At 55.5% G+C, this 22,291-nt stretch overlaps 2 protein-coding genes and 1 long non-coding RNA gene across 13 annotated transcripts in view; 1 reads left to right on the top strand and 2 right to left on the bottom strand.

The window, feature by feature from the left end:
• The first annotated feature begins 2,046 nt into the window (after positions 1-2,046).
• LINGO1 (leucine rich repeat and Ig domain containing 1) lies at positions 2,047-19,306 on the top strand. Of its 2 annotated transcripts, XM_086849345.1 has the most exons (3): positions 2,047-2,239; positions 2,652-2,694; positions 17,081-19,306. In XM_086849345.1, the coding sequence occupies exons 1-3, from the start codon at positions 2,229-2,231 to the stop codon at positions 18,932-18,934; spliced, it is 1,908 nt and encodes a 635-aa protein (XP_086705471.1). In that variant the 5' UTR covers positions 2,047-2,228; the 3' UTR covers positions 18,935-19,306. The 2 variants fall into 2 exon arrangements, with proteins under 2 accessions (XP_086705471.1, XP_086705470.1); XM_086849344.1 differs by lacking the exon at positions 2,652-2,694 and having other exon boundaries at positions 2,069-2,239.
• Positions 5,190-12,911, bottom strand: LOC147650743 (uncharacterized). The gene is made up of 3 exons (XR_015275908.1): positions 9,725-12,911; positions 6,522-6,698; positions 5,190-5,610 (listed from the first exon to the last, which is right to left on the bottom strand). It is a non-coding gene; the product is annotated as an uncharacterized LOC147650743 (long non-coding RNA).
• Positions 14,518-22,291, bottom strand: part of HMG20A (high mobility group 20A) — a 177,249-nt gene continuing 169,475 nt past the window's right edge. For 7 of the 10 annotated variants that reach the window (XR_015275893.1, XR_015275894.1, XM_086849403.1 and 4 more), the window contains one exon: positions 14,518-19,212. The gene's annotated coding sequence lies outside the window, so the exon portion shown is untranslated. The remainder of the gene's footprint in view (positions 19,213-22,291) is intronic. The other 3 variants (XR_015275895.1, XR_015275892.1, XR_015275890.1) reach the window with 3 other exon arrangements.

Genomic DNA, 22,291 nt, shown 5'->3' with positions numbered 1-22,291 from the left:
AAGCTCATCCCTGCTCCTGCACGGGCAGTCCCCCATCCTCTGCCTCGCTCCCAGGGTGGGGATGGCCGTCGGAGCCGAGGTGGGAAAGACGGTCTTGGAAGGCCCCCTGCTTCCAGGCAGTGCATAGCATCACTCTCACACGCCACCAGCGCTGCGTGCATGGCGTACTTACCGTGTCTTTGTGCAAGGGCTGAGGTGAAATTTCCTCCCTCACACACCAACAATTCCAGGAATTTTCCAGAGTTTTATTGTTGAATACGCGGTGCCCTGCACTTTAGTGGGGCTTTAACATGGGGGGTGGGAGGGGGGAAGGGGAGCGGAAGCATTAGAAACGGCATTCAGAGCTCTTAGCCTGTCTTTTGTCCTCTGTTTGTTTTTGGTTTTTTTCCTGGCCGCATTCAGATTGCCGGCTTTGTCTGTGTTTGTGAAGTGCTATTAACATCGATGGCATCGCTGCCATAGCCATAACAATAAGAGGCATCGATCCGCACCGAGGAAAGGTCTGAGGACCACTGAGAGGGGCCAGGCTGAGTTTCCTTGATGGCAGGAGAGCTCGTGCAGGCACACACGCGTTGTCACCCCACTGTGTTTCTTGCCATGAGGATGCCCAAGCGCATGCAGGGATACTCACACCTGATGGGTACCCACCCTTCCAGCCGAGCCGGGATCTGGGGGAGCCGAGGAGTAGGCAGGGGCGGGAGCGGAGAGCTGGAGTGATTCAGCCCTCAGCTGGCGAATTTACCGTGCCCACCCTTTGTTTATTCCTCCCCTGCTCAGAAGCTCGCCTGTGCCAAGCAGGAGGATAACGGGGCTCCGGGGAGGCAGCAGCCTCTGCCCGAGTGCCAGGAGGGGATCGAGCTTCCCGGGGCTTGCTCGTAGCCCACTGCAGGGACACGAGCTTGGGATGGCCTCTCCTGCGCTCCATGGCAGGCTGGTGGTGGGCCATGGCACAGGAGAGGCCTGGGGCCAGCTCAAAAGCTCCCACTTGCTCAAGGAGCCGTTCAAGGGAAGGCTCATGGGACACAGTGAAGACTCGTGGCCCCAGCCCGTGCCCCTGCCTTCGGTCCGCCTTGGCCGGCAGCCAGGGACAGCTGGGTAGAAGCAGGACAGAGCAGGAAACACCCCAGGAGAGCCCAGCCGAGAGGAAGCAGGAGGGGAAAGTGCACATTACAAGGAAAGTTTGTGTCCATTACTGCTGGAGAAATCAGCCCCAGCTGTGAGAGCCAGCGCTGGGCAAATCTAATGCTGCTCGATAAAGAGTGTCCATTATGGAAGGGGGGAAGCGGTAGGCAGCGTTCGGGAAGTCGTGCACTTAGTCCTGAACGAAAGGCCACCAGCTTGGCTTGCGCCGGGTCCCTCGAGGGGCCCTTCGGGGTCACCAGGTCCCAGACCTGTCCTCGAAGGCGTCCCCTCTCCGCTTGCAGCCCTTTCCCTCTTACGTGCTGGGGTGGGGGTGGCACCGTAAAGAGGAGCAAAACGCTGTGCTGAGGTAGCTGCTGTAGGGCAGACCGTCCGGAATCCCCGGGGTAGACCGGCATCGTCCCTCGGCGGACACGGGCAGGGCTGGGCACCGACGCGACGGTGACGGACAGAGCTCTCCGTCGGTCCGTCCTCTGCGGGCAGCGAGGCTGCACCGGCGGCGGGGCGGGGGCCCCCACCCATCGAGCGGCCCCGGTTGGCGGGGGAGTCATCCCCGCTCCCCCCGCCCCGCAGCCCCGGGGACCCGCACCCCCCGCGCGGAGCGGGGGCGGAGGCGGGAGGAGGGACCGGCCGCGGCCGCCGCTGCCGTGCCCGCCGCTCCGCGCACCGCCCCGCGCCCGCCGCCGGCTCCTCCCGGAGGGGAGGCGGGGGCCGGCGGCACCCAGCCCGGCCCCGCCGCGGCAGACCCGGCCGGCCGAGCGGGCGTGCGGAGCCCGGGCCGAGCCAGCCGCCCGCCCGCCCGCGGGGGCGATGCCGCCGCCCCGAAGCGCCGCCGGCCGCCCGGGCGCGGAGGGCAGGGAGCCGCCGGCCGCACGGCCCTAGGGTGGCCCCGGCGGGGCCCCGTGCCCGGCCCGGCCCGGCCCTCCCTCCCCCGGCCGCGGGACTGGGGGGCGGCCCGGCCCCGGGAGCGCCGCCGCCGCCGTTCGTGCTGTCGCTGCGGAGAGGGGGAGCTGCGCTACTGCAGGTGGAGGTTTGGCGGGGGGGCCGGGGGAGATGCCATTTCTGACCGAAGGAGATCGCCGGCGAGGATGAGATGCGGGTAAGCGGGACGGGGATCCGGAGCGAGCCACGGGGATGGCGGGACCGGCGAGGCGGGGAGCGGGGCTCCGTGGCCCCGGGACGGCGCCGCCGCGCCTCCCCGGGGCCGGACCCTGCGCGGAGGGAGCGGGGCTGGGAACTCGGTGCGTGCCCCAGGGTGCGGCGGAGCCGTGTGCTCCGGGAGCTGCCGCCCTCCAGCCCCGCCGGTGCGGATGCTGCCGCCTGCCCGCCCCGCTCTGCCCGGGCGCTCCCCTCTGGCCATCTCCTCCCCGCACCCCCGCACCGTTCCCGCAGCCTCGGCGCAGCCCCTGCGGGAGCTACGGACCGGGCGGAGCCGGGGCCCCAGCGAGAGGGCTGGGGCTCGGCGGGACTGAGGCTGTATCCTGATAGGGAATATCCTCTTCTCTCGGTAGTTCCCGGGTGAATTGGCCGGCCTGGAGCAGATGCCTTGTTCAGGTAGGGAACGGATAGTCTGGACAGCGCTACCCTCCGGGACTGGCAGGAGAGCAGGGATCAGCCGTAAGCTGGCTGTGCCCATATCCTGCCCAGCAAGGGTTAACTCAAGAGGAGGAATTGTTCCTCTGCCCATCCCCAAAGCAGAGGCATTAAGGGTTAAAGACGGACAGGGAGAGCTCTCCAGCCCTGAGCGACCAGATTGGAGGCAGGAGTCATGGGGAGGGGGTATTTTCCAGGGAAGGGGCTCACCTCTCTGTCACCAGCCCCCCCAGCCTGGAGATAGGTGAGTCGGGGACGTGGGGAGTTAATGCCGAGTGGGGCGATTCCTCACACTCCGAGAGGGCTCTGGGGGCTCTGAAGCCCTGCCTGGGCTGAGCCCCGCACCCCGGAGCCAGGAGCCAACCCAGAGATGCTGGGCCAGGGTCAGGCTGCCGGCGCGGGCTCTGCCCTCGGTTTGTGTCTGGCAGAAAAAAGAAGTGGTTAATGTTAAAGGAGCTCCACAGGGCAGCGGGGGATTGCGAAGGTGTCCAGGAGCCTGCTTGGCAGAAGGGCTCTGGGAGCCCTCCCGGGAGGTGCCGGCGCTTGTTGCTCTCCGTTATTGTGTGTAGGTTATTGGATTTTTCACCTTGCGCCTTGGATGTATAAATAGCCCCGTGTGACGGGTAGAGGCACGACTCGATCCAGGTGCTGGAGATGCCACCTCCGAGGAGGAACGGGAGTGTTGGTGCCGCGAAAGTGATTTGCACGAGGAGGGAGGGACAGCGGGTGAGCGTGGGCACTGGTGGGATCGGCTTTGCTCGGGCTGGTTGGCGTCGCCGAGGCTCCGCTGCCTCTCCCTGCCTGTCCCTGCCCCGGCTGCCGCCCCAGCAATCGCCATCCGCGACTCTTCCCGGCGAACGCCCTTTCCAGCAAACGGCTGTCGCCGCTGGCCGGCAGCAGGGGATCGCTGTGACTGCCCTGCTGCTCTCTGGGGTCTCCACTCGCGGAGGAGAGTTCATGCATTCCCAGGAGGAGCCCCACTCCGTGGATCTCCCTCCATCTCCCCTTTCTCTGCACCACCTCCCAGACCTCGGCTGTGGCTCTGCAATGATATCCCTTCCACAGCCCCATCCCAGCCCTCCTGCCAGCCTTAACCATCTCCTCACTGCTCTGCACCTTGTAGCAGCCCTGACCTGACCTTCACGCTGGAGATGGCTGTGGAGCAGCAGTGTGGCCGTGCCTCTGGCCATGTCTTCCAGCACAGGGCCTGCACAGACCGTACAGGACTGCCCAGCCCATCCCCACCCAAAGACAGCTATCCCAGCCCCTATCCCAGCCCATCCCCACCCAAAGACAGCTATCCCAGCCCATCCTCACCCAAAGACAGCTATCCCAGCCCATCCCCACCCAAAGACAGCTATCCCAGCCCCTATCCCAGCCCATCCTCACCCAAAGGCAGCTATCCCAGCCCATTCCCACCCAAAGACAGCTATCCCAGCCCATCCTCACCCAAAGGCAGCTATCCCAGCCCATCCCCACCCAAAGACAGCTATCCCAGCCCCTATCCCAGCCCATCCTCACCCAAAGACAGCTATCCCAGCCCATCCCCACCCAAAGACAGCTATCCCAGCCCCTATCCCAGCCCATCCCTATCTCACAGCAGCTATCCCAGCCCGTCCCCACTGACAGCTGCCCTAGCCCATTCCCACCTTACAGCTTCTGCCAGCACCTCTCACAGCCCTTCCCCACCTCAACACCAGCTATCCCAGCCAGCATCATTGCCCAAACCTTTCTTCCCCTGCTTCTTCCCTGTCCGTTCCCCTGGTTCCAAGAGCACGCTTTGTCTCTGTCCTGGACCTCTTGCAGAGACAGATGGCCACAACAGCTGTGCCGGTGCCAGGAGCAGAGGGGCAGCTCCCTCTCCCGGTGCCAAAGCCCCACTCAGCCCTCTGCCCATCCAGCAGAGTGGCTGGGGTGCGGTAGGAGGACATGTCTGGTTTGGCTGTGCCTTCTCACACGCTACTCCTGGCTCATTCCTGGATCCCGTTGGCACGGCTGCTGAATGCCATGGAGGAGAGGGGGCCTGTGCAGCTCTCAGATGATGAGCAGGGCCAAGAGGGAAATGTGCCCTCGGCTAAAGCCTCCATGTCTTCCCACAGTTTTCCCCATAGCACCTGCCCGCTCCTGTGTTCACGCAGCCCCAGCTCTCGCTGGGTCTCGTGGGATGGGCAGGAGGTGACTGGAGGAGACAGTGACTCTGCTTTTACAGCTCCTGGGGAAGAGTCAGGTTTTCCAGGCCTTCTTGTGGACGGATTAATTACTAAACAAATGGCTGTACCACTGTAACAGCGTACTGTGCTGCAGTTATTCTACACCTGTAATGTAATTACTGTGTGATACCTCTAATTACCACTGTTTCCTGGAAGGTTAACAGCATCACTGAAGGACTTCTGTTTTCTTTAGTATCCTGCTTCACGTAGCCACAGTAGCACTGCTGAAGTTAGTGCTGCTCCATGTAAGTGACAAGTATAAAATCCTCTAACTTTATTAATTGAGGCTTTAATTCAGGGGTTGATAAATGACTTTATAATAACACCACAATTATAGTGTAATTACAGTTGTTGAATTGTAAAACACAACACAACCTGTGGGAGCTTGATGAGGTAAGTTGGATGACCACTGGGTGCTGCTATTTGGTGGGACCCTGTCCTTGGAGGCAGAGCTGGCAATGGGCACATCTCTGTGAACATTCAGGTGGAAAACACAGCTCACAGCTTGGTCAGGGTGGGTGTTTGGTCTCTCCAACACAGCCAGTGCACTGAGTCAGCAGCTCTCCTCTGTTCTCTGCTGAACCTCAGGCAGGGCTCATCCTACCATGAGCAGAAATGGCTTTTGGTGGGAAAAAAGCCAGAAGAGCTTTTCAGGTAGCAGGGAAGGCTGGGATGAGAGAGAATAGAGCTCCGGATGAGAGAGAATAGAGCTCCAAATGCTTAACTCACATCAAACAATCCAAGAAAAACAAAGGGAGAAAGAAGTGGAAGGCCATGACCTCAATTTTCTTTTTTGTCAATTTTTTCCACTTTCTTTCCATCCAGGAGAGTAAAAATGGACCTTTGGCAAGGGATGGCTGCAGGGAGAGAGATCTGTCTGCCTCTACTGTGTCCCCGCACCCTGTGACCGTGCCTGGGGATGTGCCTTGCTCACATCCAGTGCTGGTGGCTGTTTGAACCTGCTGCCTGTTGGGCAGTGCCAGGGCATGTGTGATACTGAGGGGGAGAGGGGTGTCTGGAGATGGGGCTTACTTGGGGGACAAACACCAGCCACAGTCCCCCCCTTCCCAATGCTTCCCCAGCCCCCAGGCACTGTCAGCAGCACGGTGTGGCCTCTGTCCCCTTGTCACCAGGAGAAACAGGGTCGTACAGAGGTGGCTGTGTCTGAGCAGCGTTGTCAGTTTGACCCAGGAAATTGAATAAATGCTGATAAATGTCACCGAGAATGACATCACCATCTCCCCTTCAGCCCAGGCAGGGCAGGAGGTCACACCAGTCTGGCTCAGGAATGGGGGACAGCAGGGGGAGTGCCCAGCCTTGAGTAGAGACCCCAGCCATTGTTCTGGGGTGATTGCTGGGTGATTCCCACCTTTCAGGAGCAGCAATCAGGAATGGCCAATGGGACCTCTCTGGGCCTGCATGGGATGCATGGAAAATATTGGTGCAGCATGGCTGTGTTGGGGGAGCCCTGCCATGAGCCCCACCAGTGGCTCTGTCCTCCCGCTGGCCTCACCAACATCTTGGCCACCATCTCTTGCCCTTCCCAGGCCTGTACCCCATCCAGACAGCATCTCCTACCTGAGTAAGGATCAGGCAGGGCAGCAGCTCAGTGTCCCTGTCACAGTGGCTGGGGAACTTGGCTTTGTTTTGCTCATTCCCATGGTTAAGCACAGAAGTGGTTCTCTTTAACCATCCTGCATGGTTTTTTCCATCATTTTATTCACATCTCTGCAAGCTGGTCAGTGCCTTGGCATCCTGCAATGGACATGTGTATGAGAAGCATTCCTCTCCTGAGCCCCACAGGAGTATCCTCGCAGAGACCAAAAGCTTTCCCCACTGAAGCACTTGTGTCCTTTGTCTCAGGGCTGGGGTCATTGTCTGGAGGTGGGGACAGACCTTGGGTGAGCTGGAGGGTCCCCACAGGGAGCAGGGACAGAGTGAGGAGGTACAGAACTGGCCTGTGCCTCCCAGGACATGATTCCTGTGGTCCAGCATTGTCCAAGGGATGCTCAAATGGCAAAATGCCTGTGGTTGCCATCAGACTGGGCAGAGCTCTGCTCTGGGGGACAGGCTGGCTGTGGTTCTCTGGGGGATGTGCCCCTGAGCACCCAGCCCTGCCCTTGGGGCTGTAAGGCTCCTGATGCACCCTGCCACCCCACACAGCCCTCACTTCCCTGGCAGCCCTTCCCCTCCCCACCCTATATTGCTCTTAGTTATATCAGTAGGACCCACTATTTATTTTTTTTTTGTTATTTCCATTCAGTTTCTTCATCAGAATGCAAAACATTAAATATCACTCTGGTAATTATGGTTAATTTCATAACCTGCACCTTAATTGGATTGGTCTCTGATGGGGAATTCTCGTAGGAGGGAGAAGCAGAAATATTTTGACATGATCTATTCTTTCAGCTCTTTGTTTGGATTTGAGATGTCGAGTGTGAAATGGGAAACAACTGATTTAGACCTCAGAGGCAACCTGGGGGTGGTGAGCAAAGCCTGAGCATTCCAGAGGCACTTCTCCCCCTCCAGCAGCCAAACCTCTCCCTCCCATACCCAAACCCAGCCATTCCCCACCCCTCCTTTGGATTGGGAATAGTCACAGGGAGCCAGATCCATCTGGTCTACCCAAAATGTGAGTCTGGAGCCAGGGAGGCATCACAGTAAGCTCTGGCCCGGTGGCTTGTTCTGCCGGCCAGTTCTTTGTGTGCTGTAGCACAGAGCAAGGCATGGCACTCCACAGGCTCCCTGAGAGTCTGAAGACTTCAGGGATGTGAGACAGACCCACAGGGACACCTCTTTTCTGCTGGGAATTGGGCACACAGCGGTCCATGGACATCCCCAGGGCTGGAGAGAGACACCAGTCTCTTTGTGCCATGGTGGTCTGGGCTGTCTCAGTGCTGCTGCCCAGGGCAGCCAGTCCTGGGGGAGCCCTGGGGCCCCCCCTGCTTGTCTGGGGCCGTGCCGTGGGGTGGCCATCCCACCGAGCCGGCATCTCCCTGCCACTTTGGGCCTGAGCTACAGCTTGCTCTGGGAATCGCAGAATTGCGCTGCCATTAGGTGCTGCCATTAAACTGATTTGTGCTCAGCCTGTTTATCCGTTTCAATGGGAAACGGCACCGAAGCGGCAGCGAAATGGAAACCCTGGCCTTGCATTTCCGATGCACTGTATTTGCCCGTGATTACTTTTGTCCTCACGTACAGTCCAGAGCGCAGGCTCCGTGTCATTATCCACAGTGCTGGGAGAGGAGGAAAGGGCAGAAAGCATTGCTTTTAGCTCAAGCAAAACGCAGCAAACCCCCACCCCATAGCTGCCTTCTTTTGAGGGCAGTGGGGAGCCACTCCATCCCCATGGTGGATCCCTCTCTTTTTACCATGCCCACGGGCTCAGCATGTCCTGGACAGGCTGGGGAATGGCACGGCTGAGTCTGCCCCTGTGCTGGTGCTGACACCCCTTGTCGTGGGCATTAAAACAAATGCCTTGCACAGCCTCATACCTGCCAAGGATTTCTGTCAGCCCAGACCCTGTCCAGGACACATCCTGCAGCACCTCCTTCCTGCAGGATTTGGGCTGGGAAGGGCTGGCAGCCCCTCACCCGCTCTGCCCGGCTGTGTGGGTTCAGCCGTGCCTCGGCGCAGTTTGTTTTTATCTAATCCATTTTATTGTTGAATGAAACAATAACAGCAAATACAGGCCCTGAAGACAAGCCATAAATAATGCAAAAATCAAACAAGTGAGAAAGGGGGAAAGAAAAAGGAATTATACATGTAAAACCAGCCCAGAGAAAACCAGGCTGGGAAGAAGAATCTTCCCTCTGCACTTGCTATTGCTCATGCTTTCTGTGCCTCCCTTTTCTCCATTTCTCTCTCTGAAAATTCCTGCGGCACCAAATTTGTGATTATGTGAACAAAACTTAATAATAACTGGGAGGGGGGGAGAGAGAGAGAGAGATCTGTCTTGCGGGAAGGAGTCGGGAAATGAGGTGGATGGAGCGAACCGGGGCTTCCATCTCTCTCAGTGTCTTGAAGCAGAGCTGTGCTCTGCCCCATGTCCCTGTGGGGTGTGGAGCAAGGACAGATCTCCTGATGCCACCGGTGCTCGTGGGAGCCCTGGCAGCATGGCACACACAGTCCCTTGACCCTTGCCACTTGTCCTACCAGTGGGTGATCCCAGAGCCAGCTCTGCCAGGCTGGGCTGCACTTGGCTTCTCCCAAAGGCTTCTGAGGCCACTTATTTTAGGCAGCAGTATAAAAATATCAGGGCTAGTCCTAAAGCGGGGTAAATCAGCAGGTTTCCCTGAGGTCAGCAAAGCTGACAGCTTTATGTCCTATGTCCTTTGAAGTTCTCTTGCCGCTATCCCAAAGGTTTCCAGGGGAAAACACAGTGCTCCAGAGCAGCCCATGTACTTTTCTTGGTATCCTGTGCTGGTTGTAGGGGGATTCAAGGGATGTGCCCTGGGAACAGAAGTGATGCTGTAAGTACAGTCTAAGCTTAAATTAAATGTAAGGAACGTGACTGATCCCTGTGCCTGCTTCCCCAGCCTTTGGGACTTTGATCTGGGGTTTCAATCTTTGAGCAGTGGCAGGGATGCAGTAGGGACTGTCCTGGTTTAGGGCAAATTTGGGAGAAAACCTCCAGGGTCCCCCCCCCCCAGGAAGCAAACCCACATGGCCCTTTCTCCCACCCCCCAACTTGTTCAGGAGATTTTTCTGAGAGAAGTGGAAAAAACCTGTTTATTTCACAGGCACAAGAATGAATAATATCAAATTACAAAACCTCTCGCCCTTCAGAAGAGATGACAAATTCAGAGTGTCTCTTTCCTGGGGGTGTTCACTCTGTTATCAGTCCCTCTGGCGCTGGAAAATGCCGCTGCCCAGGCTGGGCTCCCGGTAGTCCAGGGGTGCTCCCGGTGCTCCCCCGAGTCCCCAGTCCAGAGCAGGTTCGATTCGTTTCAGAAAAAGGGGAAGAAAACAGTCCAGGAAGATCTCTCTGCTCCGGCTAGCTGGAAAGCCAAGGCGATCTGTGAGTTGTCTGTCTGTGCTGTAGTCAAAACCCCATCCAGGATCGGGGGGGAGCAAGTGCAGTCTCTGATAACAGACTCGGTGCTTCTTTTCCACTCACTTTTACTCTTAGATGAAGTTTTAAGAATACAAAACCTGTGTCTGGGCTAGGTGGACAAATGGGGATATGATTTAACATCATAATCAACCCAGGACAGGACGCAGTGGTTTGGAGTTGCGGCATTTAGAGGGCTTCACATCCCAAAGCCTCAGCGCTGTCCTGCTGAGGCAGCCTTGGGTAAATGAGGGCAGGAGGCACTGGTGGGACTCCCCCAGCTCTGCCTGTTAGCCCTGGGTTTCTGCTGCTGGAGCTGCTGCTGCCCCAGCCCTTCTCTGGGCACTGAGCAGAGCTCTGGGAGCTGTAGAGCCATGGATGCCTTTTGGTAGCTGGAGGGGATTGGGTGTTCCCAGGCAGGGAGCAATAGGAGGGAGCAGCTCATCTTTCCTGGTGCCCCAGGTGTAGTTTGTGGGTGGCCAGGAGCAATGTCTCAGCCTGGCAGAGCTGTGTCCTCACTGCTGGGACACTGGCCACAGCACAGGCTGGAGCCCAGCTCTGGGGGAGCAGAAAGCCCCTGTCACCAGCCCAGCCCTCAAGGCAAGCTCAAACAGCGATGCCATCTGCTCCTGGCTGGGAGGGGAGGCACCCTGGCAGTGGGGTGACTTTGTTCCAGCCGCTTTTATGCCACGTCAGGTGCTGTCCTGCCCTGCACACAGGGTCCAGCTCAGGCTCTGTGCAGCTGGGCTCTGGCTGATTCAGCAGCACTGGGGCCATGTGCTGAGCCTTGCAGGGCCACCCCGGCAGCACCGGAGCCTGTCTGGGCTGTGCCCATCCTCCAGCCCCAGCACTGCCACCCTAGGCAGGGCTCTTGGAGCAGCTCAAGGGAGCTCAGAAGGCATTTGGGCCACGGGCGCACTGCAGGGGACGCCTTCACAATGTCACTGTGACCCTGGCGGCTCTCCCAGCAGACACACCCCTTGGACTTTCTTTCACCTCTTCAGGGCAAGTGTCTTTCCATTGCCCTGAGAGGAGCCTGGGGTTTTTCCATCCCCCTTTCCAAGCTGCAGACAGGGAGGAAGAACCATCTAGGGAGACCCTCATGCTACACTGGAGCCTCCTGTACCCAGTGCTCACTTATCAGAGTGCAAGGTGAGCTGGGTGCCTTCAGTGAGCACTTAAAACATCCTGGTGAGCCAGCCCATATCCACAGAGACAGTAATCCCAAGGAAATTTTTGCCAAAATAAAGGAAGGAGAATCCCCATTAAAATGGTGCATGTCCTTCCTAGCGCCCACAAGCCTCCAGCCATCTCTTCCTGATCCAGCCCTCGAAGTCTCCAACCAAAACCTTCGGGAGCTATTCCCTTGGCAAGCACAACTCCCCTGCTTTTTGGCTGTAACAGGTAATAAAAAAATGAGCATTCTCCTGGCTCATCTGACCTGGGAAGCACTGAACCACCAGTTCAGGCAGTGGCTGTGGCAGCAGTGACTGGTCCATGTCCTGGCCACCTCTGCCCATGAGTGGGGGAGCATGGCTGGCCCTAAGCCCCAGCTCCACTCTGCACTACACCCTCACCCCCCGTGTTTATCTTGTGCTGGCTCAGGGCTTTACACCCCCTGACATCCTCAGCTGCCTTTGCAATTACTTATTGATCCCTTGTCAGGATGTTTTCTCTGCTGATGGGGCACTGAGGCATGTGCAGCCAAAGAGAGAAAAGATGCTCAAAATGAAGGAGCAAAGGTATGAGGAGCGTGAGGAGCTCTTGCACAGATGTGATCGCAGCAAGAAACAGCTTCAGCAAAAACTGCTCTGAGCTTCAGCATCCTGCAGAGACAACCAGGATCTCCTTCCCATTGTCCTACTCCAATAACCTGCCTGAAAACCACTCTCCAGGTTGGCTCAGAGCCACTGCTAGCTGTCCCTCCACTGTACATAGCTGTCTCTGTGTGGGGTCAGGTAGATCTACAGCCCAGATTTAAACTAGTAGACAGCTGGGCCAAAGCCTTCCCTTTAACACCATTCTAGCCCCTCAGCCCATGTTAGAGCTCTTCTCCCCTGGGCATCTCCCTGGTTTTTCTGCTCTTCTTGCCCACTGGCTTGGTGCTTTTCTTATTGACTGTGGTGCTGGTGACACCACATTTTGGGTGGCAGAGCCTGTTTCCATGAAGAAATGCCTTTGCAGGGCACTCCCATGGGCCAGCCACGGCCGAAATGTGGTGCCAGCTGGGCGGTGTCAGTGCCGGAAGGGGATTTGCATCTTCAATGCTTCTTCATGCTCTTTTACAGCTTCAGAGCAGCTGCCAGAGCAGATCAGGTTGCATCACACCTATTCCAGGCTCCCACCTCGGAGCTGCTGAAAGCAGATCCTCCAGGAGGCTGAGCAAGAGCTCCCAGCTGGAGCTGTTCCTTCCTGTGGGAAGGGGAGCAGTGACCCCGGCAGCTGCTGGATGGTAGGGCTGGGGGTGGGCACTCCTCTGGCTGACCTGCCTTGGCTCACTGCCTTGTGTAACTTGCTGGTGTGTCTCCACCATTCTGAGGGGTCCTTCTCATCTTTTGCCAGTTTCTCCCCCGTTCTTCCACCCTCCTGTGCTGCTCCTGGACGATCTGGGGCCAGGCCAGGACACAGGACAGCCCTCTAACCCTTTGTTAGCAGCCCATCCATTAATGAAGGCCCAGAGGAGTGTGGTGGCAGGTCTCCATTGCCCAGGCCAGTGCTGTGCCACCCTGGCTGTGCCCACCAGCAAGCTTTGGCAGCACTCAGGGATCACTTTATGCTCTCCCTCTTTGATTTCTTCTTTCCCATGTGAAGAACAGTGATTCCAGAAGGGAAAGCACTTCCTCTGCCTGATGCTCCCACCCATTGCTGCCCATCCTTGAGCAGGAGGGAGAAGGGCAGTTAGTGCCAATGCCTCCACTCTGGGACTGGGTGGGAAAAGAGGAGGAGGAGGGAGCAGATAGGGTAGAGAGGAGGGAGAGACAAAGCAAAAGGGCCCACAAATGCACAGTGGACACAGGGGAAATGATGAGAGGAGGAAAATGGACACAAACGTGTTTGGCAAATTAAAGCTGCTCCCTTTGTTTTTGCTGCTTTGCAGATGGCTACAGAAACAGCAAAGAGCCTGGGGTCTGGATAAGAAACTCCTCTAGGAGCAGGAAAGGTTGTTAAATATTTATTTGTAAACCTGGAGTTTTTGTCTCTAAAACGTAGTCAAGTTCAATAAAATTTGATTTAGCTGGAGCAGCTTAGAGGAGACAGGAGCATGGACACAGGGAGCTGTGTCTTGTTGCCTTCATATGAAGCCATCAGGGCAGAGATATGGGGTGAGCCCATGGCTGAACTCACCCCTACAAGGCAACTCAGTGAGGATGTCCAGCACTGCTGAGTCCAACTCACTCCTGTGCCCAGCTGGGAGCACCAGGCTGGCTCCTGCAGGGACAGGGTGGGGATACTGAGCCCCCACAGCAGTGTGCCCCCCCCCCCCCTCCCCTGCTGGGATATGGATTGCTTTGTCCTAAATTGCTTGTTGTTGCTCAATGCTCTCAGAAGCATCTGGTTCAAGGGTGAACATCTCCCTTGTAATTTATGGCTGCCAGGTGGGCTTAGAGCTGACTCAGGGGTTTTTTCCTCTTGCTCGCTCGCTTGCTCATCACATCAGATCACTCCCTGCTCTGTGGGGTGGGGAGCAGGGGACAGCCCAGGGACAGCAGTGACAGTAGTGGGCATTGCCAGGCAGCTGCCCACCCCTTGGGGCATCCTCAGGAGCACACTCAGGGGCAGAGCCTGGGCTCCCTTTTGGATCATCACCCAAGTTTGACTTTCCTGGGGCTGTTCCTCCCACACCAGGGCAGCCTGTGCCTGTCACACTGGAGCAAACCCCACGCACATCAGCACTTCAGTCTGGCCCCAGGCTGCATTTCCAGGCACAGGCCCAGAATGGCATCTTTCCTCCCAGCACTGAGCCCAGGCAGAGACACTGGGCAGGTCCTGCTGTATTTAGCAGCAAAGCAGCGCTCCGGTGCATCCATCTGCGCCTCTTGGGCCGAGGCCAGGACCTTCCCGCGGGAAGGGACTGTACTTCGGAGCCCTCAGCCCTCGGCAGCAGGTGGTGAGGACAGGGGTCAGTGGCTGCCATGGCTCTGAGCATGAGTTTTGCTTTGGCTTGCACTGGGTTTGCTTGTCGCCTAAAGGCAGCGAGTCTGGCAGCTGCTGCTTTTTTTGTCAATTCTTTTTTTTTGTGATTGAGGAAGGAGAACCATGCTCATGCCAAGGGCTGAGGCTCTCAGGGGCTGGGCTGTGCATCACGGCCATGGCCCAATCCTCTGCTCCTGTCTGGCAGCTCCTGCTGGGCCATGGCCAGCACCCTGGAGCGGGGCTTGGGCACGTTTCAGGGTCTTCCTCAGAGTAGATCCGGGATGGCTTTGTGGAAAGCCCTTCCTGCAGGTTGGAGTCGTGCAGGGGCTGTAAGGCTATGCATGCATTGCTGGCCCACAGCTCACAAAGAAATCACAGTTTGAGTCGTTTTTAGAAGGGCATCTCTTAATATCCATATCACCTTGAGGCACAACTATTTCTCTCCGAATCAGGCAGAGGTAAATGGGAGCTAGAAGTGATTTAAAGCTCATCTTAGCTCAGAATTTTCCAGCTTATTTATTGTCTTTCTCCCAAAGCTCTTCTGTGACTCTGGCTATTAAGATTACGGATGTTTTTGTCAGGGATTGTATTTATCATGGATTTAAATTTATCTGAGAACTAATAACATGTGAGGTGTGTCTAGACTTCAATTCTAGGTTGTGCTCATCAGCAACGCCACACAGATTCTGCTTCATTCATCTATTGCCTCTTTGCCGATATTTTACTCATTGATACCACACAGTTGTGGCTCCACTGAGGCTGCAGTGGGGATGACAGCACTGGACCAAAGGTGTTGGAGGTGCAATCCTGCTGGTGGAGAGGCAGGATTGAGCCTGGGGGAAGTCGGTCTGCAGGATTCAGCTCTGCCCCCTCCCCGTGCCCAGCAGGGACCAGAACAGAGCAGCACATGCAGGCAGAGTGGAGCTTTTGGCCCAGCACACAAACACGGCTGGTGCCTGGCACTCTTAATGAGCTGAGTGTTTTCAGTCCTGCTATAATTAAGCCCCTCAGACTGTATTTTGTTTTGCATGCAGTGTTTTGCTGTCTTTGATGGCTTTCTCAGCACGGCTGTGAGGAGCACAGGAATTGGTTTCTGAGAAAAAAAGCAGTAGGCGAGCCAGCACTCAGTAACAAGCATGTGGTGGGAGAGCAGTGCCCAAGGGGCTCCTGGCCATGGGGAGGGGTGGCATGGGCACCCACTGGCAGCCCAGCCCCAGTCAGGGCTGCAGCATGAGCCTGGGGAACAAATCTATATGCAACCTGAGCCATGCCAACCCCGGGGCCATCCTGGCTCCAGAGCACAGGCCCCAGTCCCAACCCCACCCCAGCAGCATGGCAGTGGCAGCAGCAGCAGCCTCGCTTGTATCTGTACTGCTGCCCAGCACCAGGGAAGTGATGACATGGGAGATGATGGATTGTAAATACCCAGCAAATGGCTCTTGGCAGTCTGGCCAGGGCCCAGGCACTCCCACTGTTTCCACTGGACTGGGACATGCTGTGTGAGGACCGGCAGGAGGGAGCTCAGCATCACTGCGAGAGGAGCTCCATCCCTGCACCCCTTCACTTTGAGTGATGTGTTCAGTGTGATCCCCACTGAGCAGCCCCACTGCAGAGGGAGCAGGGAAAGGGGGGATGGAAGAGGACAGTGAAATGGGAGGAAACCACAGAGGGTTCCTGTGGGGACACTCCAGGCCCTCACAGCCCATCAATGGCTGTGCCAAGGCTGGTGGTTTCCAAGATGGTGCTGGTGGACATTTTTATGGCCAGTCCATCATCTCCCATCCTTGTATCTTACAAAGAAATTTTGAATAATTTTTTGGGAACAAAAGTGATCCTTGGGTCGTATATCTGTATGAAATGATGAATATGAGCAGAAGCAATGGGTAGGAATGTGCAGAACGTGTACCAGCCCCATAAATAGTGCTAGAGCAGGGAAAGTAATGGACAGGATATACAGTGATGGATACAAACAGAGCCAATGGAAGTAATGGATTGGGTGTGTTCAGCAATAGCCATAAATAGCATTAGTGGGAGCAGTGCAGAGAGTAACATAACAATAGATATAAACACGGGCTGGAGTAGCCGGAGATCTAATTTGCAATATTGATATGATTTGATTCCTCATAACAGCCTGAACAAGGAAATAAATGCAACAAAGGCAGCGTGACAGGGAGCATCCGCTTCTGCTGGGCTGGGATGGCTCTGGGCTGGGGCACAAGAGGCCTCCCAGCCCTCCCCAGGGACATCAGCAGGAGGCTGGGTCTTTCCCAGCTGACTCCAGGCAGCCCCCTCATTATCCCAGAGCCCCCCTGGACCTGACTTGAGGCTACAGCTTGCTCTGTAGGCAGTGTCTGCCCAGTTGCTTTTTCTGGGGGGGGGAATGATTTGGGTCTGCCCTTGCAGGCTGGCATGGTGGGAGGCAAGGAACTGGCCCTGGGGACAGACTGTGAGCATCTGGGGCATGGAGGTGCACAGAGGGAGGGAGCTGGCTCCCACTGAGCTGTCAGTATTGCTCACCCCAAGTGGGGTTCCCCCAGATGCTCCATCCTGTGCTAAGCTCCTCTGTTTGCAAAGCAGCCTTTATATTCAGGCTCCATCTACAAGGAACAGAATAATTTCAAGAGCTTAAAATAGGATGTAGATAGATGTGTTTCATATTAAATTATTTTTTTAAGAAGCAGAGGAAGCTGTCTGACACAGATTCCTCAAGGTCTTCCACTCAAAAGTCTGTGCACGTTCAATCATCAAGTGGAAAGTCAGGGAGCGGGGAGGAGAGGGGGTCTTGAAGCCAAAGGGCTGGATTTCAGCTGGAAAATGAGACCTGCTGTGCATCAGTGGAGCCTTTTGCCTTACCATCACCTCTGCCAGGACACCAAACCTTTTGCCTTGGGGCCATGCCTGTTGTTTGCTCACGTGCCCTTCGCTCTTTTTCTCCCGCTGTTACCTGCAGGTGAGAGATAGGATGGTAGCTGGGGAGGCGAGTATGCGCAGCCCAATCCTGGCCTGCTGGCAGCCGATTCTCCTCCTGATGCTGGGATCCATCCTGTCCGGCTCTGCCACAGGCTGCCCGCCACGCTGTGAGTGCTCTGCCCAGGAGCGCGCCGTCCTGTGCCACCGCAAGCGTTTCATGATCGTGCCAGAAGGGATCCCTACCGAGACCAGGCTGCTGGACTTGGGCAAGAACCGCATCAAGACGCTCAACCAGGATGAATTTGCCAACTACCCTCACCTGGAGGAGCTGGAGCTAAATGAGAACATTATCAGTGCCATTGAACCTGGGGCTTTCAACAACCTCTTCAACCTCAGGACGCTGGGGCTCAGGAGTAACAGACTCAAGCTGATCCCTTTGGGGGTGTTTACTGGACTCAGCAACCTTACCAAGCTAGACATTAGTGAGAACAAAATTGTGATCCTCTTAGACTACATGTTCCAGGACCTGTACAACCTGAAGTCTTTGGAGGTGGGGGACAATGACCTTGTCTACATCTCCCACCGGGCCTTCAGTGGCCTCAACAGCCTGGAGCAGCTGACCCTGGAGAAATGCAACCTGACCTCCATCCCCACGGAGGCCCTGTCTCACCTTCACGGCTTGATCGTGCTGCGGCTGCGCCATCTGAACATCAACACCATCCGGGATTACTCATTCAAGAGGCTGTACCGGCTCAAGGTCCTTGAGATCTCACACTGGCCCTACCTGGATACTATGACATCCAACTGCCTCTATGGGTTGAACCTGACCTCTTTGTCCATCACCCACTGCAATCTGACATCCATCCCATATGTGTCAGTGAGGCATTTGGTTTACCTCCGGTTCCTGAACCTGTCCTACAACCCCATTGTCACCATCGAGGGCTCAATGCTTCATGACCTGCTCAGGCTCCAGGAGATCCAGCTGGTGGGAGGGCAGCTCACCACGGTCGAGCCCTTTGCCTTCCGCGGCCTCAATTACCTGCGCATCCTGAACGTGTCAGGGAACCTGCTGACCACCCTGGAGGAGTCAGCTTTCCACTCGGTGGGCAACCTGGAGACGCTCATCCTCGACAACAACCCCTTAGCCTGCGACTGTCGGCTGCTCTGGGTTTTCCGGCGGCGATGGAGGTTGAACTTCAACAAGCAGCAGCCCACCTGCTCCACTCCCGAGTTTGTCCAGGGCAAGGAGTTCAAGGACTTCCCTGATGTCCTCCTGCCCAACTACTTCACCTGCCGCCGAGCACGAATACGGGACCGCAAACCTCAGCAGATCTTTGTGGACGAAGGCCACACGGTGCATTTTGTCTGCCGGGCAGATGGGGACCCGCCACCCTCCATCATGTGGCTGTCTCCCCGGAAGCACCTCATCTCTACCAAAACCAACGGGCGGCTCACTGTCTTCCCTGACGGCACGCTGGAGGTGCGCTACGCCCAGATCCAGGACAATGGCACCTACCTATGCATCGCCAGCAACGCGGGTGGCAACGACACCATGCTGGCCCACCTGCACGTGCGCAGCTACTCCCCAGACTGGCCCCACCAGCCCAACAAGACCTTCGCGTTCATCTCCAACCAGCCCAACGAGAGCGATGCCAACAGCACGCGCGCCACCGTGCCTTTCCCCTTTGACATCAAGACTCTCATCATCGCCACCACCATGGGCTTCATCTCCTTCCTGGGCGTCGTGCTCTTCTGTCTGGTGCTCCTCTTCCTGTGGAGCCGTGGGAAAGGCAACACCAAGCACAATATTGAAATCGAGTACGTGCCACGGAAGTCTGACGCGGGCATCAGCTCTGCTGACGCGCCGCGCAAGTTCAATATGAAAATGATTTAACCAGGCAACAATTTGCAAATAATAATGGTGGTGTTTTGTTTTTTTTTAAAAAAAAGAACAAATGAACAAATAAAAAATAATTAACAAACATTGCTACAAACATACCGACCTCTCTCCTTCCACCGTGCCCTCTGCCCCTGTCCAAACCCACTGCGCCTGCACTGTCACCACCTCCTCCTCCTCTTCTTCTTTATACCAGGAAAACATTCAGCCGATGTCTTCAGGACTCCTGTGTTTGTAAGGACTTTGTCTGATGGACTCTGGTGTCAGATATAACTCTGAGAGGGGAAAAACAACGGGGGGGGCGGGGGTGGGAAAAAGAAAGAAAAAAGAAATAAAATCAATAAAAAAGTTACAAACTTTCTTCTGTAACTTTGATTTCAATAATTATGGATTTTTATGAAAACTTGAAATAATAAAAAAACCCTATTTCCTATAGATAGTTGGAATGCAAAATCTTGACTTCTTGATCTATCCAGTTCTATACCTGGCAAGCGCTTGCTTTCTTGCCTCAGAGGCACTTCCCAGATGCCTTGCCAAGAGCAGCCCCAGGCCAGGGCAAGTCTCCAGCTGACACCAAAGGTACCTCCTGCAGTGGAGGAGTCTGACTATTTTTCCTGGTTTTATAGTCAGTTCCCTTGCCAATCCCCAAAGCAGTGTGGAGCAGGGCTGTGCTTTCCTGCCTTCTGTGTGGGAGGAGGATGCAGAGCCCCTGGGCAGGGCTGGGAGATGATCTCTGCCAGCCTTCGCAGCAGTACCAGGGTGTCTCCTCTCCTATAGGGGACAAGCTGGCCCCTGTGCTCTGCACAGCTGTCCCCATGGGCAGGGATGTGACACATCCATTGGCAGCACCCTCTTGGGGTGCTAGAGCAGCTCCAGCACTGCTCCCCACATGCCAGGACCTCTGATCACTGGCAGCTAGAGTCTCAGGCACTCTCAGGCCACATCCAAGGGAATTCAGCTTCCAGGCTCACAGGAGACCTTGTCTGAAAATGGAATTCCATAGGTCTATAAATACAGGCACAGGCTGTGACACACTGTCTGCTCTTGCCTAGCACCAGTTTGCCCATCACCAGGGGGTCTGGTTGCAGCAACATCCTGCCTTTGCTCAGTGCTCTGGGACTTGGATCAGGTCCAGGAGGTCTGTTTTCCCTTACAGAACCATGGAATGGGTTGGGTTGAAAGAGACCTTAAGGACCATCTCATCTCCGCAAGAAAAGGAGAGAAATGGGGGTTAAATTGGCCATGAGGCTTCCAGGGTTGGAAGCACAAAACATCCCTGCAAATGGTGTCAATATGGGCACTAAAGGTTTTATAATCATTACTGAATCAGCAGGTGCTTCCCAACCCACCCAGCTGCCACCAAGAGGGTGGCACCACACTGACCCCCCCCGGCCCACCCAGCCTCAGTGACACCTCTGAGGCAGATGAGCCCAGATTTGCATTCTTGATTTGTAAGGCACCTAAAGAATCTCTAGGGATCAAAATCACTACAAGATGGTAAAATGTAAGTGCCAGGAACCTGGAGCCCCAAGAGGGGAAAGAATGGATTCGCTTTTCTTTCAGCAGTGTGCCAATCTAGAAGAACCAACCTGAAGCATCTGTGCTGTAGGGAGGGGGAGTTTTTGCTGATTGCAGCTTTTTGTTCATCTTCAAACAAAACATCTTATGTTTCTTTCTCCACAGCAAGTTTCAGAAGCTTTGATTTGTTCTTTCCTCATCTCTAGCACATCTTTCCTTTTTAACTTTGAAACCAATGCATTTTTTAAAAGCCTTTGGCTTTTGTTTTGCTTTTTGAAAGAGTTAAAGCAAAATGCTCTTAATTGAGCTTCCCCTCCCACCAGTGTTTAACCAATATTTCCAGTGAGCTAAACACAATACCGCCAACAGCAACACACAAACCTAGAGGTGAAGCTGGAGGCAGGCTCCAGAGACTGCAGATCATGCTCCAGGGGCTCAGGGCACCACTCCCCTGAGACAGGCACAGGGATGGATGCACAGGGACCTCAGCCCTTGGAAGATGATGCTAAGCCAAGTGGAGTCAAGCAAGAAAGAACTTTAGGCACAGGAGACTGAGGCTGGTTGCCAGGACTGACACAAACTCAACCTGTGGCTCAGCAGAGATGTGATGGGGGGGGGCTCCATGACCTTGGACAGCTACAGGCGCTGGCCATCCAAAAGAGCTGCTTAATTGGCTCCAGTTATCCCTTTTAATGCTGTAAAGAAGAGTTAATTCAACACACAGAGACTTTAAATTACTAAGAACCAAGTCCAGTGAGGAATTTGCAACACATTACAGAGCCCCAACAATCAAAGTGGGGGAACCAAGTCTTTCACTGTCAAAAAAAGGTTAAAAATAAAAAAAAATAAGAGCGCAAATTATTTATTTTCCATAGAACATCTCAGGAATTTTCCCAGCCCAGCCCTGTCACGTAGCGTCACACAGCCTCTGCTGCCCAAAACCCTCTTGGGGAAGGCCACACTGCTGCCCTAAATCCCAAGCTGCAGCTCAAATCTCTCATTAGTGAACGTGCCCAATGCTCTCTGGCACTGCTGCCTTCCACACACTTTGTTACCCTCACTGATTTTTTAATCTTCGATGCTTTGTGAACTGGATAATTTATTTTTTTTTTTCTATCACCGTGTGAGTGAAGCAGATGGATGGAGCAGAAGAAAAGCATCTCAGAGTGGCCAGCAACTAAGCTCAGCCATTTTCATAGCTGGTAAAAATGAGGAAAAAAAACAAATCCAAAGAATAGACTCTTTCTCTCCTTTGCTGAGATTTACAGTGTGTTTCTATTGCAGTTTAATCAGGGGTGAGAAAGCAGAGGCTGGGTTCCAGCACTTCTCTTCAGGGAACCGTGGCCCATGTGTCAGAGCCAGACAGCAGTTTCCACTTGTTTCTTTTGAATCACAATAAATACAAAGCACTTTATAAAACAGTTTAAAAGAGGTAGCAAAAAAAACAGGGAGTTGTGCTTAGAGCACAGAGGGCAAACGTGCCTTACCTCCTCTGCTTCCTAGATTGGGAGTCCCATGGGGATCTCCATGACAGGCAGCAACGGGACACAGCAGGGAGGAGGATGAGTAGTTAAACAGCACTTCCAGCCCGGGAACATCACCTACCCCACGCCCTTCCCTCCCCACCAGCTCCATGTATTCCCCTACTGCCAGGGCCCATGGCTGACCCTCCCCATCAATCCCTGTTCCCACTCAGCTCCTCTCCATGGATCACCAGAGGAACGCAGAGCATGTAGAGGGGTAAGGGTGACCAGAGAAGAGGGGGTCAGGCTGGCCCTTCACCCTCCTGTGCCGTAGTCCCCCAGCTCTGCCTGCAGCCCCACAGCCCTGCCTGCA

Source organism: Cyanistes caeruleus, chromosome 13 (assembly GCF_971803275.1).
Source record: "Cyanistes caeruleus chromosome 13, bCyaCae1.hap1.1, whole genome shotgun sequence".
Lineage (NCBI taxonomy): Eukaryota > Metazoa > Chordata > Aves > Passeriformes > Paridae > Cyanistes > Cyanistes caeruleus.
The sequence above is the reverse complement of the archived record's forward strand: the minus strand, read 5'-3'. Positions and strand labels throughout refer to the sequence as shown.